At 41.6% G+C, this 19,594-nt stretch overlaps 1 protein-coding gene across 3 annotated transcripts; it reads right to left on the reverse strand.

Moving 5' to 3' along the window:
- Positions 1-140: 140 nt before the first annotated feature.
- ano7 (anoctamin 7) lies at positions 141-17,823 on the reverse strand. Of its 3 annotated transcripts, none has more exons than XM_026320939.2 (25): positions 17,681-17,823; positions 17,311-17,482; positions 15,102-15,202; positions 13,173-13,230; positions 12,722-12,852; positions 11,404-11,511; positions 10,755-10,891; positions 10,457-10,514; positions 9,110-9,220; positions 8,825-8,990; positions 8,623-8,713; positions 7,964-8,060; positions 7,702-7,845; positions 7,173-7,310; positions 6,797-6,895; positions 6,529-6,631; positions 6,078-6,189; positions 5,093-5,147; positions 4,296-4,393; positions 3,572-3,744; positions 3,276-3,481; positions 3,045-3,190; positions 1,639-1,729; positions 1,223-1,342; positions 141-1,049 (listed from the first exon to the last, which is right to left on the reverse strand). In XM_026320939.2, the coding sequence occupies exons 3-25, from the start codon at positions 15,189-15,191 to the stop codon at positions 894-896; spliced, it is 2,688 nt and encodes an 895-aa protein (XP_026176724.1). In that variant the 5' UTR covers positions 15,192-15,202; positions 17,311-17,482; positions 17,681-17,823; the 3' UTR covers positions 141-893. The 3 variants fall into 3 exon arrangements, 1 of the variants encoding a protein (XP_026176724.1); XR_003296463.1 differs by having other exon boundaries at positions 910-1,049; positions 1,704-1,729; XR_003296462.1 differs by having other exon boundaries at positions 910-1,049; positions 1,623-1,729.
- Between the last annotated feature and the right edge of the window lie 1,771 nt (positions 17,824-19,594).

Below are 19,594 nucleotides of genomic sequence, written 5' to 3' on the forward strand. Positions count from 1 at the left end.
CGTTGATTTAAAAAAGAAAAAATAAAATAATTGTATTAATTACTAATGAATTAGTAATTACTAATAATGGGTAATTATTAATGAATTAGTAATCGCTTATGATTTGAGGTCGTTTTGTAATAGATAATGAAGACAGACGGTGAAATTCATCACATTGATTTAATGAATGGAATAATTGCAATCCGAACAACACATTACTGTAACAAGAATAAACTAATATAAACTATGTGAGCTGCTGCTCTTACACAAGTTATTCAAGATGGATTATTAAGTGGAAAAGGGCAGTGAAAGTCATTAAAATCAGAAACAGACGGGTATCAGAAGAGCTGCTGGAGGTCTTTAAAAAAAAGAAAATTGTAGACATATAAGAAGAAAGATTTGGATCAATATAAATGTAAGACAATAAAATTCAACTTGTAATCCAAGAAATGGACAGCACGAATCAAATACACAATAACAGGCTGTACAGATTTTCTGTTTCTCCAACATAAAGAGCAGCAGCTCTTCTATAACAACCTGATTAAGATAAGTGAACAAACACAAAAACGTGAAGAAATTTATTTACATCACTTACTTCATTCAGCCAGCTCCAGATATATCAACATTCATGTATTGACAAGATATTTCTTTAGATGTCTGTTATAATATGGACAATTATAATTGTATAAAAAATACATACATATAAATCTGATCAGGGATCTTTGTTAAATCTAACTTTGATTTTCTATTTGGATGATTTGGGTGATTATAGTTGTCCACTCCACATAAAGGTCACAGATCTTGTAGATCTTGCAAAGGTCTCAGTGGTTCTGCAGAGCAGTCAGGGGAGATCAGTCATGTAGATGAGCACATTGAGGTAGTGGGACGGCATCCAGCACAGAATCCACTTAATCTCAGCAGCTGTCTGGTGGGCTGGCTTCCTCAGGGATGTCTTTCAGGTTTGGTGGCGGGGAGTCACTGTGCGGTGGTTGTTGCGCCCTAGATCCTCGCCAGCGCAAGTTGCTGGAAGTAGAGTTCATATCACCAGGAGACATGGCTTTCCCAAAAGTCTGGAAGTATACAACACAGCACTGCAACTTTAACTATGCTTGTGAAAAAGTACACTGATGATTTCAAACTGCACAGAAACACAACCAACTGCACATGACATTATACCAAACACACACCCACACAAAACATGTGACAGTTGAAAGTCTGATAGCTGTGATCTGCTTCATTGTACCTGGTTCTCAGCCAGAGCCTCTTTAGCCATGTAGTGCTCCCTCTTCATCTTCAACTCCACCTCCTCCGGGATGTCAGGGACCATCATGTCAATCAGATTGCCAATGAGGAAGACCACATGCTGAGGGAGAAAGACAGGAAGAGCCTCAGGTCACAGCTGAGACTCGCCAGGACAAAGACCTGCATTTACTTCACCATTGTGAAGTTGGCAGATAACTAGTACAGTAAACCTTTGTAAGCACAGTACTTGAATATATGTTCCTTTTCTCCACTGCTTACCCCTGCATGTACATGCATTGGATATTTTTTATTTCAGTGTTTTTTCTGTACATTTTACAACAAGAACCCTGAAACAAGGAGACTCTTATGTTGCTGAAACAGTTCAAGTGTTTTCTTTAAACCTGTGGGAAACCCGACCTCAAAGATGATGACGAAACTGAGCTGGATGGCGAGGAGGTGAAAGAACTCAGGCAGGTATTTACCGTTTTCATCCCGGAAACCCAGGTACCTGCAAAGAACAGCAAAGCAACACATCATCACCCAAAAAGAACTGTGATATGATATAATAACAATACACTCCCCCTGCTATGCTAGATCAGGCAAAGCAATGTGACTGATTCAAACAGGCCAAGCAACAAACTCCTGCAGTGTTTCTGCTGGTAGCAACATCAGCGCAAGAGACGTCTGCAGTCATGTTGCTACCTGCAGGAGGTGTGTTGGTGTTGTAGGTGCAGTGATGTTGCCAACCTGCAGGAGGTGTGTTGGTGTTGTAGGTGCAGTGATGTTGCCTGCCTGCAGGAGGTGTGTTGGTGTTGTAGGTGCAGTGATGTTGCCTGCCTGCAGGAGGTGTGTTGGTGTTGTAGGTGCAGTGATGTTGCCTGCCTGCAGGAGGTGTGTTGGTGTTGTAGGTGCAGTGATGTTACTACCTGCAGGAGGTGTGTTGGTGTTGTAGGTGCAGTGATGTTGCCTACCTGCAGGAGGTGTGTTGGTGTTGTAGGTGCAGTGATGTTACTACCTGCAGGAGGTGTGTTGGTGTTGTAGGTGCAGTGATGTTGCCTACCTGCAGGAGGTGTGTTGGTGTTGTAGGTGCAGTGATGTTGCCTACCTGCAGGAGGTGTGTTGGTGTTGTAGATGCAGTGATGTTGCCTGCCTGCAGGAGGTGTGTTGGTGTTGTAGGTGCAGTGATGTTGCCTGCCTGCAGGGGGTGTGTTGCTGTTGTAGGTGCAGTGATGTTGCCTGCCTGCAGGAGGTGTGTTGGTGTTGTAGGTGCAGTGATGTTGCTTGCCTGCAGGAGGTGTGTTGGTGTTGTAGGTGCAGTGATGTTGCCTGCCTGCAGGAGGTGTGTTGGTGTTGTAGGTGCAGTGATGTTACTACCTGCAGGAGGTGTGTTGGTGTTGTAGGTGCAGTGATGTTGCCTACCTGCAGGAGGTGTGTTGGTGTTGTAGGTGCAGTGATGTTGCCTACCTGCAGGAGGTGTGTTGGTGTTGTAGATGCAGTGATGTTGCCTACCTGCAGGAGGTGTGTTGGTGTTGTAGGTGCAGTGATGTTGCCTGCCTGCAGGGGGTGTGTTGCTGTTGTAGGTGCAGTGATGTTGCCTACCTGCAGGAGGTGTGTTGCTGTTGTAGGTGCAGTGATGTTGCCTGCCTGCAGGAGGTGTGTTGGTGTTGCAGGTGCAGTGATGTTGCCTGCCTGCAGGAGGTGTGTTGGTGTTGTAGGTGCAGTGATGTTACTACCTGCAGGAGGTGTGTTGCTGTTGTAGGTGCAGTGATGTTGCCTGCCTGCAGGAGGTGTGTTGCTGTTGTAGGTGCAGTGATGTTGCCTACCTGCAGGAGGTGTGTTGGTGTTGCTGGCTGTAGTTGCGTGGGGATGTTGCCAGAGTGAAGTTGATGTAGCCGCTCAGCATGTTGTCTCTGGTGTAGCGATAGTACAGACGAGGCACAAAGGACGAGGTGAACGCTATGAGGAAAGCCTGAGAACACAGATTTGGAGAAATTCAGACTGAGTTCTTTGAGGAGCTGGTCACTCCGACACACCTAGAAGATCAGGACCCTTACGTTGCTGAGGACTGCCGTGTGAGTGATGAACTGCAGGATGGGGAACCAGATGCCGATGTCCTGAGCTCGCTCCGCCACAGGACGTCGATATTCAGTCACAAACTTCTGAGCGTCCAATCGCATCTCCACCCAGTTATTAAAAAGAGCGAAGAGAGGAGCGAGAGGACACGCCGCCACGAAGATGGTGATGAAACCAAACTGAATTACTGAGAAGAACAAGGATTTTCTGTGACCAGATTTATATAAACTGCAACACATGCATCTAGCTAGGAGCCTGGACAGGATAAAGGACTCACCCATCTCCAGGTACTCGCTGAAGAGTCCCTCACAGACCAGCAGCTGGTAGTCTGCCTCCCAGGGAGAGACGACCTCCTCCTGCTGCTTCACATGAGCCTCCTCAACTCCCTCCTTGTTCACCTCCTTCAGCCGAGGACTCATCTTCCTCTTCTGCCACCATGACTTCAACTTCCTGCCAAATAATGAGGCTTCAGTTTAAGTCAGAAAGTTGAAACATCTTCTCACAAATTATTACACTTCGCTCTCAGGTTTCTGTCTTGCTGCCATAAATGATAAAGATTAGTTAAGATATCACATTCTCACAAGTTCTCTTTCCTTCAGGCATTCATTTCTCTCAAATGGCTTTTTCTACTATATGATCTAATATTGACATTACTTAAATCTCACAGGGTGTTTTTGCACTCACACATTATGTCATGCTTCCTTTGTTTCCTATGTCCCATGTCTCATATTAATTATTATTAGTTATTAACTGTCTGTACACTGACAAAGCAGCACACAGGTTTTTTCAAATGCCAAAAACATTTCCTGTGGAAACTGTGAAATAAATAAAGGAACTTAAATAAAATGAATCATTTCAAGCACACTGTCTGCAAATACCTTTGATATTGTCTTTGATATGATCCTGTCTTTCTCTTCTCAGACATTACATCGCTACAACATGACAATAATATATTTGATTGATACCCTCTCTGTGTTTGTGTGTGTGTGTTTTTTGTTTACGGGACAATGAACTCCTGGATGTTGTTGATCAACTGTTTTCCCACCATGATGACCAGCATCTCCTGAGCCAGTTCAATCAGACAACCACCTGCTCCACACTGTGACACAAAGCACAAAGAGCCAGCTGTGGTTTCAGCCGCAAACAAGTAAGAAACTGAGCCACACATGAAATCATCCTGTTGGACACCTAGCATTGAAGAAGCGGCAACCTCTGTTGTAACTAAACTCCTAAATGTAACCAGTATTACACCAAATTAAATTGATTTTTATTTCATTAATAATCAAATCAAATAAATAATTAAAGGGCTTGCTTTTCTGTTATTCTGTATGTCTTTTTTAGATTTTGTATTGTTTTAATCCATTTATTGTGTGTGTGAGATTTTCTGTTATCTAATTCTGCAACCTGTCCATCTTTATAGGTAATCGTTCAGATGAAAACCAGATCTCAGCTATTTCTGCTGCAATAAATGTGATGTACATAGTCCCTGTTCAACAAATAATAACCAATAAAGAAATAGAAATAAATATATAAATATCTACACCCACAGTCTTATTGTTGGGAAGACTGTGGCTCCTTGGACCACCTTTTGATGTGTCATTACAATGATCGTGATGTCCAGAAAATTGTGTCTGTGTCATTTAAAAGTCACATCTTTCCCATTTTCATATGAATTTATGAGGTAATGTTTCCAGGAAGTAGCCAGGTGAATGAATTAATCTTTTAGGTTTCATTTTATTATGGGGAGAACTGATTGTCTATAATATTTTCTATCAGAAACACAAAGTGATGGACTCACGTCTTCATTGCGAACCCCAAACAGCGTATTGTAGTTTCCAGGGTAACCAACAAACCTGAAGAGACACAAGAAAACTGCTGTCAACTGTCACTTTTCCCCTTTTAAAGGTTGGAAAAATAATTGTGTTCATCAGTTATTATTTATTCTCTGCATCGTGTTGCTGCAGCTCTATGATGCTTTTATGAAATATTCTCATGCTTCATTTGACAAAAATCTCAGAAATTAAACCTGACAGATTCAGGATCTTTGGAAACTTTAAGATCTTCACCAGAGGTTCTTTAGGTTTAGCCTGTGTTTGGCTGCATAACATTCAGTAAAACTGATGCGTAAATATGTTTCTGTAGCTTGAGAACAAATAGCTGAATGTTTTCATCATTAGCCTGCAGGAGGCGCTGTGGCCTCTGATCTCATCTCTGGTTCCCAAACGGACAAAACATCCTGAGACAAGCTTTAATTTAACAAGTCTCGACTGCAGCCAATCAGAGTTACCTTCATCGGTCACAGCTCCTGTCCTGCCATGTTCCCACTTGCTGCATTTCTCTGCTGTCCTCCATCTATTCCATCTACTCACCAGATGACCTGACTCACCACACACTCACTCGCCTGTTCTCTCCTCATCAGTTCCTCTCTTCACACAAACCCATTTCTACTGGACCCTCATCTGATCATTTTATTTCTCATGTTGTTGTGCTTTGGTCTCCAGTTCTTGCCATTTACCTGTTACCTGCTCTAGTAGCCTACCTGTGCCTGTCTGCCTGTTGGCTTTGGTCATTTTGCGTCTTTTGTAAAGTTAGTCCCTGCACCTGCCTACTTGTCCTTTATCCCCAAACATACAGCAATGAGACAAAATAGGCAAAGAAGCATGAAAGAAGACAGGATAAAGGGAAGACATAATATGAGAAGAATGGATAAGAAAATGATTAAAAAACAAGCCTCTGCTGATGAGCCCAAGAGGCCTGTTCTGACTGGCCGGAAGAGTTCTCACCTGCCTTTGAAGAAGGCGATATAAACTGGAGACGAGTAGAAGTTGACAAACTGGAAGATGAAAACTTTGAGGGTGAACATGTCTTCATATTTAGTCTGAGTGCGATGCATCTCTGACAGAAACCCACAGAGAAACGTTTTAACATCAGCATCACATGACACATCTGCAGTTACTGACCACTTTATTAGGTAAATCTGTACAACTGTTTGCAATCCGTTCAGCTGCATGTTTATTATTGATGTTACTGAGTAAACAGTGGTGTTGTCCTGGACATTCTTATTCAGTCGTGTCTATTTACTTTCCTATTTGTTTACATATGTGAAGGGGTCAGAATATTTGGAACACCTCTGACTGTAGTGCAGTTTAGGACAACAACACTTGATTGAATTACAACATGACTGACATTTGTTAACAGTCCAAAGCTAAATGTGAGGATGAACTTGTGACTCACCCCAGCTGGTGAGTACTTGGGCCAGTGTGATATAAACTCTGGACAACATGAGGATGACCAATAGGTTCAACACTGATCCTGTAATACTGGCTATCCTCCCAGCCTGAACACAGAAAACAGCTTTTTCACATGGGGTAGGTATAAAAACAGAAATGTGAACTCAAAAACCTGTGGAGCCCCTCAGGGCAGCGTCCTGGAGCCTATGTTCTTTTGATGAAACCTTATACAAATGTACAGAAACACTGTAGCTGTGTTTTGTTGTACGCACAGAGAAGATGAGTAAGCTGTTTTCAGCCTTGGAGATGATGATGCTGAGGATGGTGCGATACAGAATGATGCCAATGAGGAACATCAACACCACAGCAATCTGTAAACAGGAAGGTCAACTCATTGCTGCTTCCCAAACACAACCTGTAGGAATATGTTGATTCATATCCCAGCAAAAAATTGCAAACCATACACATAGATTCAAAGTTACTATGCAGAGACATAAAACAAAACAATAATACGCACAAACATCAGCTGACACAATACTTTTAAATTCACCTATATCAAACCTTTGCTCCATGTTGTTGCCAACACACTCACGCTCACCCTGATTGTCTCAAATTGTCCCCAGAGCAGTCAGAGGCCAACAGACTCACCATGATGATGATTGCCATGCAGCCAGTCAAAATTCTCTTGAACCGTTTGTTTTCAGGAAAGTAAGGTTCCTCTGCCCCGGTCACTGGGTTCCTTGTGGTCATTGGTGCCATGGCAGTGAACTCTGGGCGAGGTCGCTCCTGAGGAGGACGAGGAGGGTTAGTGGAGGAGACACTGGTAATAGGACACAATTTCATTAAACCCAATCACTGCAGCCACTGTTTCAAGAAAAAAAGAAATCACTCATGTTAACTATGTTGGATTCTATCCTATGCTGTGTGTTGTTGTGTTGTTCAAGTGTTTTGGCCAACTTTGGTTGTGATTTAGCACTACATAAATCAATACAGTTCAGACTATGGGTAGATCACTGAGCAGCCCTTTTTCTTTTTAACAGAAAGATAAAACAACTTCATGCTCATCCTTAGGAACAACAACACAGGTTCATAAAAGTTTAAAGAGGCCACAGCATGTGGATAGAAGCTTTTAAAAGCCTTAAAAGCCTGTGATTGGTTCATTTTGTGGGGCAGGTACCTCAGTGGCCTCGAATTCAGAGCAGTCCCAGCGGTGAGACAGAGCTGAACAGGTTCTCTTCCAGTACTCCAGGAAGGTGACGGCCCAGAGAGACATAAAGACACTGAGAAACACTGTCCCCCCGTTATCAAACAGAAGACCTGCCTACACAGAGATAGACAGGCGGTCAGAAAAAATGACAGGTGGTCAGAGAGACAGACAGGCGGTCAGAGAGACTGACAGGCGGTCAGAGAGACTGACAAGCGGTCAGAGAGACAGGTACCTTGTAGGTGACACAGATGCTGGAGTAGTTCCAATAGGAGCAGATGTTACAGATCGGACACATGATGAAGTTGTTTCCACTGTCACACAGTTCCTTCCTACAAGTTAACACAAACAAATAATAAACACAATCACAAACACAGACACAAATAAACACAATTACAGACACAGACACAAGCACAGACACAAACACAAACAGACACAAATAATCACAGACACAAGCACAAAGAAACACAATCCCAGCACAGACACACACAAACACAGACACAAACTCAGACACAAACAGAAAAAACACAAATAAACACAATCAGACACAGACACAAACACAAATAATCAGACACAAACACAAAGAAACACAATACAGACACAAACACAAACAAACAGACACAAATAATCACAGACACAAGCACAAAAAAACACAATCACAGACACAAACAGAAATAATCACAGACACAAGAACAAATAAACACAAACACAATCACAGACACAAACACCAATAAGAAGGTTCCAGGTGTTTAAAATAGCAACGTTGCCTCAGGTCACACATTATAATTAATTGACATCACGATGCTTCTGGAGGATTTTCCCAGCAGTGTTAATACAGAAGGTGATCATCACCTGACTGATCAGATCTGACAACTGATAACAGTTTATACTCACGCTGGAACATCAGTGGCCACGAGCCAAAACCCAAACAGGAAGATCACAGTCCCAACGAATGACGCTGGTAACAGCCAGCCAGTGTAGAAGCCTACAGTTGGACATGGTTACTATACAAACCTGCAGAAAAGGTTACTGCCGAACTACTGAAACAGCTGAAAACGAAGTTAGCAGTAGTTAGCAGTGTTGTTGCTATAGTTACCAAGCCAGGCAAAGTAAAGTGCTATCTTCTCTCCGAAGTACTCCCTGATGTGGTCCAGAGGTTGGTAGCGCCTCCAGCAGGACCACTTGGCCCAGTACACATACAGGATCTGTCTCAAACCTAAAGACTCGGGGGAAGCTGGGGGTGCTGGGGGCTGAAAACCACCCTGCAAGCACAGAATAATAAAACATTTGGTGCAGAGACACAGCTAAACTTTTTATTTCATTTTACGTGGGGCAGCATGGTGGAACCAGATCTGTACAGGGTGTACCTCCCAGACCTCACCTCGTGCAGAGGGTAGGCAGCAGTGAAAACCTGTTCACTCAGCAGTCGGTTGATTCCCACCTGCCCCGTCTCCACCGACCCATACGGCGTCCTGGCCAGAATCTCGTACACCTGGAGAAACAGGACACAGTCACTGCAGGGACACAGACTGCACTGAAACAAACTTAGCACTATGAGCCTGTCACTCCTGATGACTTCACTTTCTACTTTACTTGACTATTTACACTTTCTGCAACTTTATACTTACACTCCACTACATCCCATTGACAGATAATGTACTTTTACTGCCCTCCATGTGTCCAGAGTCAGATATTGTACTTTTACTACACTCCATGTGTCCAGAGACAGATATTGTACTTTTACTACACTCCATGTGTCCAAAGACAGATATTGTACTTTTACTACACTCCATGTGTCCAGAGTCAGATATTGTACTTTTACTACACTCCATGTGTCCAGAGACAGATATTGTACTTTTACTACCCTCCATGTGTCCAGAGACAGATATTGTAATTTTACTACCCTCCATGTGTCGAGAGACAGATATTGTACTTTTACTACACTCCATGTGTCGAGAATAAATGTTGTACTTTTACTACACTCCATGTGTCCAGAGTAAATGTTGTACTTTTACTACACTCCATGTGTATTCCATGTGAGCTGTGTGTTTGCATTTGGATCCATTCAATGATCATTTCAGTTGTATTGTATTTTTCATTTCAACTCTGATCTTTCACGAGTCCCAAAATGATTAAGTTCGTTCCGGTCTGATTCCTGTGTGTTTGTAGATAAGTGTGTTTGAGGATGTGTGTGCTTGTACTCAAGGATGTCTGTGTTTGAGTTGGAGGCGTTGCCACCTAAAACAGTCTGTTGACTGAAACATCCTGGAATCTCAGCCGTCCCCAGGTTCCTGTTTCTGAGCCAATCAGAAGAGCCTACATGCAGACTCTGTAAACCCCTTAGAGCAGAACCAGGATCTCGGGATGAGATTTCTGCAGTTTCAACTTTCCATTGCAAAAACTCCAGTCCAATTTATCCATTAAAGTTTCCAGGCATGTCAGACTTTATATTCATAGTTGCTGTTTGATAGTTTCATTGTGTAATTAGTGAAGCAGAGAAAAATAAAACTGAACTAACTTTTAATTTTTTGTTTTAATTTTTTGGATCCATGTGTTTTCTGTTCTTTTGATTATTTTATTCAATGGAATAAACATAAAAAACATTTTTAATGCGCTGCAACAAGAACAACATGTAAATAGACAAGAAGAAAATGGCTTCACATATCGTCAACACAGGAATGATTGAATCTTCACACAGACTCAGATATTTTACAGCATGTGCACTCACCACCTGGTGTCTCTGAGTCGTCTTGAAGAACGTGTCCTTGTTGTCGCTGCCCAGAAACCTGCAGGCAGAAAAGAGGAAAAACTAAAGCAGATCAGGCCTTTATTTGAAAGCTGAGTGCAGGCAGAAAACAACAGCAGAAAGAGGAGCAATGACATCTGAACTTGAAAATCATCAAACCACTAGGACCATGGACATTTTCAGTGTGTGTGTGTGTTTGTGTGTGTGTGTGTGTGTGTGTGTGTGTGTGTGTGTGTGTGTGTGTGTGTGTGTGTGTGTGTGTGTGTGTGTGTGTGTGAACCTCTCTAGCTTGTTGGCCCTGAACTGACAGGTGTAGTAGTCAGGTGGGGGGTTGGGGACATCCTGGGACAGAGGGCTGGGGAGGGACAGCTGGGACAGGAGCTCCTCAGACCAGTTAACAATTGGAGCAGTGACCACCTGCAGGAGGACAGAGGACACACTGTGAAGAAACCAGCTCAGGGAGGGCCAGTCCATGTGGGGTCCTGAGGAGCTGGTCTTCTCCACTCTGTCAGACTTTACCTGGCGTGTCAACAGACCAAACCAGTTGATCTCAGATCCGATCTGGGCCTCTTGCATATGTGGTCCTAGATCCAATTCCTATCTAATGTATGACTGTGCAAGTGCCATCAGAATGGTCAGATCAGAATCCATGTGTTGCTTTAATGTCTCCCTCCTCTACACATATCATTTTTAACATTTAAAATGTGATAAAATTGAGGAAACTTCTGGGAGAGCATCAGGGTGCCTTCAGGTACTTTGTGATGTCACAGGGGGGCGCTGTGCATCTTGTGAAATCACTCCACCTTCAGCAGCAAATATCCATGGCCAGGAACTTTAATGGATTCATTCTCATTTCTCTACTTTGGCTTTTTCTGAACCATGATAAGACTGTGATGAAATGACAGGCAGAATTTTCATGCATGTTTTACCTCCAGAGGGGCTCTCAGACCGATCTCCTCAGCATAATAACAGAGGACACTCCACGGAGTACTCAACAGGACAAAGCAGATCTTCTTCTTTGTCTGGAGAACTTCCTTCTGTAGACATAATCACAGAGAGACTAATTCAATCTTCTCTGTGCAACAGAACTTCTTCAGTGTTGAGTTACTTTTCATCCTTCACAGGTCACTTATTGTCATGGTGTCCTTCAGGGCTCTGCCATGGACCCACTCCTTTTCTCTCCTTATGCATGCCTACTGAGTCACACAATGAATAAACATTATGTTGGCTGAGCAGACATACCCACCTCCCCTACAGACCATAATAACACCCCCACAGTGTACAGTGAATATCCTGCCTTTGAATCAGGTACAGTCCACAGGTACAAAAAAATTCAGGAGTTGGAGCCTCATCCCACATTATAACTCAGTCTTGAGGTACTTCTATTTTTGTTCAGTATTTCAATTTTGTGCTATTTTATACTTCAACTACATTACAATTGTCTACTACAGATATCTACAGATACCGCTGTACTTGGAATACTGTTTAGACGAAACCTCAAACAGACATTTTACACTGTTTCTGTGGTATTAAAAAAACTAAATCATTGAAGGTAAATAATTGTATCTGCAGCAAAAAGGACAGAATATTTGTTTGACCTTGACCAAGTGCAATAAAGCTTCTTCTTACAAGTTAATAAACTGATAAGAAAACATATAATATTGTAAATCTGAAAGGAGCCATTCTGCATGAGACCTTTAATTTTCAATAAAGTACTTTTAATAACGTAGGATTATAAAAGCAGGACTTTTACTTGTAGCAGTATTTTTACCTTAACTGAGTACATTTACTCAAGTACTGTACTTAAATACAGTGCTTAATTTTAGTCATTTCATTTTAAATATTTACTGTATTTCAGAGGGAAACACTGTACATTTTACTCTGCTATATTTTTCAGAAAGCTATAGTTCATAAAGCGAAATAAAATTAACAAATAAACTACATGTTACTATAAGATCCCAGGGATCTAGGTTCAGTGACACAACTACTCAGTTCTGTATAAAAATGAGCTACAATCAGCTACAACATTAAAGTGATGAACACCTAATGCATTAATAATTCTATTTTAAAAGTAAGTCATTATGCATTTGTAGTTTTTTTGGTACTTGAACTATACTTTGCAGCTAATTAAATAAGATGCAGAATGAAGGACTTTTACTTTTTTGTAAAAGTATCAAAACACTAGAAATGCTCTGTTACAACTGAAAGATCTTCCATTATGTTTAGAGGTGTGTTTGTTCTGCTCACCTGTTCCAGCAGCAAACCAGAGTTTCTCAGCCTGTTCAAAAACTCCTCCCTCCATTTCAGGTGGGTGGGGTTAACACCTGTACTCTCCTCCTTATGCAAACTGTAAGGCTCCTCCCACACCAACACAAAATCTGTCCAATAGAAGCACAGCACTCAAACCAACCCATCTTCCATTGGCTGTCCTGTGATGATGTCACAGTATTTCATAAAATGGATGTTTTGTTGATAAAGAAAATTCATCCCTTCAAAATAAAAAACACTGCCAAGAAAGATTTGTGTAAAATTAACTGCTGGACATTCAGAAACACTAAACCTGTGATTGTTGCCTGCGTTTATTCCTGCTGTCACCTGTTCAGGTGGGAGGGGTGACTACTCAGTCCACTCCTCCTCACACTGTGTCGTCCTGTCCCCTCACAAAATACAGACACAGCAGCACGTCTGTTTTACTCACCAACTCGAGTTGATCCGTCACTGAACACATTCCTGTCCCAAGGCTGAACAGATGCATTCTGGGAAGTAAAAACACAAGTAAAACACTTCACCTTTGTGCTCACCTGTCAGAATTATTCTGAGTACTCAAGACTGATTTTAGTCAAACAGGAAGATAAGTCACCAAAAAAAAAATCAAAACTGAAAATAAGAGACAAACTGATTCGACTGAATTAGGATGGAAATATGACAAATTCTCTCACATCATTTGTCTCAAAATGTCCTGTATTCACAGAAAATAATTATGATGTACTACCTTATAATTCAGAAATGATGTACAGTAAATGATGAAAGGGTTGGAAGCTGCCTGAGGATCATCATTTAGGTAATTTAGTGATAGTGGTCAGTACATCTCACAGTACACAACATGAACAAATTAAGTGTTAGTAGCTGAGTGAATGTTTCAGCACATAAATAAATACAAATAAAATAAAATTTTCTCACTGGGTGGAAACTTTTAAATTGACATTTATTCATTTAAAAACATTTCTCACAATTTTTAAGCTGATATTCATCACACACATAGCTTATAGAGACAACTGAATCTGTTAACTCAAGCACTGTAATCTTTTTGGAGAATACGGTCTCCACATGTCATAATCACGAGAAAACGTCAAACACTAAACTCCACATTCAGCAGCAGCTACTTGCATTCAACCTAGTGTTTCCTCAGTTTGAGCTCTGGGTTTGGTCTCCACCACCTCCTGAGGAAAATGTCTGGCTAAATGTCATTAGCTGCTAAATGCTCCACTATGTTCACCAGCTGCAGCTCTGAAACAGCTGCTGAAACACTGAGGCCCAGAACCAGGCTGTGAGAGTGCTGACAGAGAACCAGAACAGGAAAGTTGAACAAGGACAAAGAAGGTGAAGAAAGACAAATCAAAAAACAAACAAAAAAAAATTTAATAGGGCATGAGTCTGTTGTTGCAGTTTTTGCATAAGTACAATTAAGTTTATTTTCCATCATCACCTGTTTTTAATTCTCATTAGCAAATTCTGTGCTTTTATTTTGTAGATTTTACACTTCCTGCTATTGTTCTTAATGAGACTTAAGACAAACACAGTGATTAGAGGAAGAACAAAGCAAGCATCAACTGTTCTCTAAAGTTGTATCACTCAGTTGCTTTTAAATTGTGTGGAGCCGCTCTGACTCACTTCAACATACACTTCCTGTTTCTGCTGCAGCCACAGGAAAACAACACACCCTGAGATTCTTTCAGGACCAGCGTAGAGTCTGAAACACGGGCGCTCCTGATCTCTCATCATGTTTTAACTTTTAATGGAGACAGGCTAACAGTTTTCCACCTGTTTACAGTCTCTATGCTTAGCTAGGATGATGCACACCCTGGACTCACAGCTTTAACTTACACACATATCAATATTAAGGTCAAATATTTACTGTGGAATTTATTTCCAGTTGTTGAGGGCCTTTCAACTTTTTGATTGACAGAATATTCGAAAACATTTCTGAAAACATCAGCTCAATGAACATGAAGAACTGTGGTTGTGACATAATAAAATGGCTGCCTCTGTGAAAGAAGACCTGTGCCCTATGTAGAGTTAAAAGGCTAATCATTCTAGGATTAAGAAAATGCAATGGTTGGTATGTTCTGGTGATTTACACACTAATGACAACATATTTATGAATATTAATACTGATCCATATTTGCCAATAGAGCCCTCTAAATATCACAAACTCCACATTTAAGGGATTTTGACAAAGAATAAGAGCCTTTACTAAAGTGTTAGTAAAGAAGTCTCCAGGATCAAGCCCTAACCCTACTTCACATGGCACCAGCTCCACATTTTTATTAATCTCCATCTCTGTTGTGGACTTTTTCTAATGATTAGTCTCTTACTGATCAGCTCACACATATACACAGATAGTTACCATGGTGATGGTGCCATAGTTGTTCTCTGGCTTCATTTCCATGGCGATAAGTGTGGTGGCATCCTCCATTTGCTCCCCTCTCTTTTTCATCCTCTCACCTTCTTCAGATGTACAGACAGACAGATATGCAGGGAATTATACAGAGTACAGGTACATTCACGGGGCATTTTCAAATGAGTCCCTGCTTCAAAATCTAGTTTTATTACATGCACCGTTATTATATTTACATCTGCCTGGACATAAATGTGTTTGTACTTACAAAACACAGCTGCTGATTCTGTGTGTGTGTGTGTGTGTGTGTCACTGAGTCCAGATCCCATCCAGAGACTGACAGCACCAATCAATGTGGTGTCCTCAGTGTAACGTGTGTGAATCCAGAACCTGGTTCAGCTTATTGGTCTGTGCCGTAGACCTCCATTGTTGTCCAAAAACTATTATAAACACAACAGGGAGCCACACCCGCTGTACTGGCTCACATGGTTCTTCCTCACTAACATCTTTTTCCAAAAACCAGCTCCAGACACTGCAGTGGAAGCAGAGCTTGTGACGGCCGTTCTCAGCCGCTGGAGCTGGTTTTTGGATAAAGATAGATTTGCATGTAATGAAACTGCTTTGTGTAATCTACACAAATGTCCTCACTATAACTGCTTTTTTAGGACATTTTGCGATTATTTGACACAGTACAGACAGAAAATGTAATGACAGCAGAAATGCTCTTCAGCTGGAACTGAACCAGGGTCAGTGCAGTTTTAAGCTGAAAACAGATGAACATGCCTTAGGCTCAATTGCAGCAAATAATCTGCAGGTTGATTTACAGGCAACCGTAACTGCTTTGGAGCGCCACACAACTGTCCAGTTAAAAAAGTCACACTAGATAAGAACTCTGACTCTGCAGCTGCACATATGAAACATGTAGGTTTAATGAACTAACCTGAAAATGTTCAAGCACTGAATAAAACAGCCTTCCCCTGTCAGGGGAGGTGTTCTGTTTAACTAAACTCTAAAGAGCTACATGGTTCAACCTGTTGAACTAAGTTACAGTCCAAATACCGGCGCTGCTGCCAGAAGCTGCAGGTTCTCTGCAGTTATAACATTAGTAAAGCTTAATGTACACAGTTTCTTCACTGTAATAAATGAACATCAAATATACCATGCAACAGGAAATGGACTTTGAAATCATTTCTACAGGCAGCCAGAAGTACTCAACTCCTTTACTGCAGTATCAGTAAAAATCCTATGTTCCCAATAAAAGTTCTGTATTTCAAGTATTACTGCTGTAAAAGTCCAAAAGTACCATCATCCAAATGTACTTGAAGTATCCAAAGTAAAAGTAGTCATTGTGCAGAATGGCCCATTTTACATGAATGGATCTGATATTATTGGATTCTAATTATTGATGGATTATTGTGTTGAGCTGGTAAAGATGGAGCTGATGTTAACTACATTATATACTTCTAATTTGAAGTACTTTATATACTGCTGGGTAGATGATGTTAACTACCTTATATACTTCTAATTTGAAGTACTTTATATACCGCTGGGTAGCTGATGTTAACTACCTTATATACTTCTAATTTGAAGTACTTTATGTACTGCTGGGTAGCTGACGTTAACTACCTTATACACTTCTAATTTGAAGTACTTTATATACTGCTGGGTAGATGATGTTAACTGCCTTCTATACTTCTAATTTGAAGTACTTTATATACCGCTGGGTAGCTGACGTTAACTACCTTATTTACTTCTAATTTGAAGTACTTTATATACCGCTGGGTAGCTGATGTTAACTACCTTATTTACTTCTAATTTGAAGTACTTTATATACCGCTGGGTAGCTGACGTTAACTACCTTATTTACTTCTAATTTGAAGTACTTTATATACCGCTGGGTATCTTGGGAATTTCCCACCAGGGATCAATAAAGTTTGATGATCAGTCTGTATTTTGTTGGATCCATCTGATTCTGAAAAGGAACTAAAGTTATCAGATAAATGTAGAGCAGGAAAAAGTACAAGGTTTAGCTCTGACATGTAGTGAAGTCCAAGGAGTGTGAAAGTAGCACTACATGGAAATACGCAGGTGAAGTACAAATATCTCAAAAGTGGAATAAAGTACTTGAATAACTGTGACTTCTACAACTGTAAAATTTGTGTCTGAACCGAACTCAGCACTGAAGTTCACTGGTTCGCGTTGGTGCTGTTGGACTTACCTGGGCGTGTTAGGGCTCAGGTGAAGCTCCGGTGTCTGTCTGCTGCTTTCTGTCTCTAGGAACAGCCCAGTTCGCCTATTTGATCCTCTTTCCTTGCGCGACCGGAAGTCGTTCCGGTCCCGGTCTAAGTGCTGGTCTGGGGCGTCAGGAGATTTTCACCGGACTCAGAAACCTGCAACCGAACCCGTGTCAGAGCATCTCCGCAGTGTTGCTCGGAGGTGCGGCCGTTTTTAATTTGTTGCTGACTGTTGATTTGTCCAACCACGAGCAGCTGAACGGGGTTTTCCTCCCAGTTATTTTCAGCTAACGTTTCATCTAAAAATCTTCAAAGATCATTTGTAGGAAACAGGTCAAATTAGTAAATACTTACTTCAGAAATGCAGACCACATCCACTGTGCGAGCAGTGAGCTTCGTTATTAACGTGCAGTTTAAACACGTTCAACCCGCCTCGCTATCATGTGGACAGAGTGTAAACACAAACTTCCACAGAACTGCAAAACCGGACTGGCACCTGATCCAGCTGTGACCCAGCTGCTGACATCAGAAAAGCCAGTAGAGGGCGATAACTCAATACATTGGTTCATATGGTGCAGTCCACTGCAATCCAGTCCTGAGGTATTAGTACTTTACCTGAGTATTTCCATGTTGTGCTACTTCATCCTTGGACTTTACTACATGTCAGAACTAAACCTTGTACTTTTTCCTGCTCTACATTTATCTGATAACTTTAGTTCATTTTCAGAATCAGATGAATCCAACAAAATACAGTCTGATCATCAAACTTTATTGATCCCCAGCTTCACCTCTTCAGTGTATTCCCAGAAGAGAAGGTCCATCCACTGGCCACTTGTTGTCCGGTTGCAGCTAGTCTGATAGCCAGTTTGAATCACGGGTGGTGCTGGACTCTTCACACTGACCTGCTGTTTCACTGGTGCCCCCCTCAGGTAGAATGAACAAATATTTCTCAGTCCACTCAGCCTCAGTGCCAGCTGGTTGCTCTGATCTTTACACAAGATGGATCAAATTCTACAGAGTATCGGGGCTTGTTTCCTTCACTGACATCTTAGTCTATCGCAGGTAAAAGGGGAGGATAGGAAATGTTTTGATGGCATGAGATGTCATCTGCAGCAACATCTGACGGTTGCACAGCTGGACCAGTGTGCAGGGTTAGGAACTTTGTGATCACTGGGCTTGGTATTTTTGGGTTTAACCTCTTCTGTGTGTAATTTATCCTCAGTCATTCTGGATAATAAGTACTTTTCCGTTTGATACTTGAAGTACTCAGATCTATTGTTTTGAATTACAGTTACTATAAATGGTGCAGTTTGTAATCACAGCAGGACGGTGCAACTCGTGTTTAATGTTGGTTTTATTTCTGATTCATGTTTCCATCACATCTTCTCACAATTTAACAAAATCCAGCAAATCCTCCCTCAGACATGTGGCAGTAATGCTGCTCTCTGATTGGGTGAGCAAAGGGGCGATACCTTCTCAGGACACAGTCTGAGCTTACAATGAGGTTATTCTACACATTATTACCCCAACACCTGTCCTTCCATACATGTGAGGACCTGATTAATGTTAAAGCATTGTCCAGCCAGTAACAGTGACTCTTACTGTAAACCCCCCCCCCCCCCCCCCCCCCGCCAAAAGGTTGGAAAGTCCCCACGACAATGGTTTAAAAGTCACGAGTCCCCACACAGTCAGAAGGACAACACACACAGAACTGAAACATCTTTGGCAGGAAGCAGCTTTTTCTTCTGCTCAATGAACAACGACATACACAGGAGCTGCACAGGACTGAACGGTGATGTCATTAAGATGGTGACATCATCAAAACAGTGATGCCATCAGGAGCAAAGCACATGTGCAAGCACGCACGCGCACGCACGCACACACACACACACACACACACACACACACACACACACCATACAGTGTGTAATGTCACTTTGATATCTAAATACTGAGTTTGTCTTTCAGTTGAAGTCCAGGAGAACAGGCCGAGAACACCACCTGCTGTCAGAACCAGGTACCTGCACTGAACAATAACACAGGAATTCTGGGTAATAAAGGCTGAGGTATCTTTAAACAGTTTGTGTTGTGATGGTGTGTTGCTGACACTCTTACACTAACATAATCATTTTTTTAAATCGCTGGTCGGTGGTTTATGTTCCAGACGGAGTTTCCTGCATTTATCAAAAGTAAAGCTGTTTCACTTTGAATCACAGACTTATTTTTATGTTTTTCACACTACACAGGATAAAACCAGAAACTGTCAAT

Source organism: Mastacembelus armatus, chromosome 13, assembly GCF_900324485.2.
Source record: "Mastacembelus armatus chromosome 13, fMasArm1.2, whole genome shotgun sequence".
NCBI classification, from domain to species: domain Eukaryota; kingdom Metazoa; phylum Chordata; class Actinopteri; order Synbranchiformes; family Mastacembelidae; genus Mastacembelus; species Mastacembelus armatus.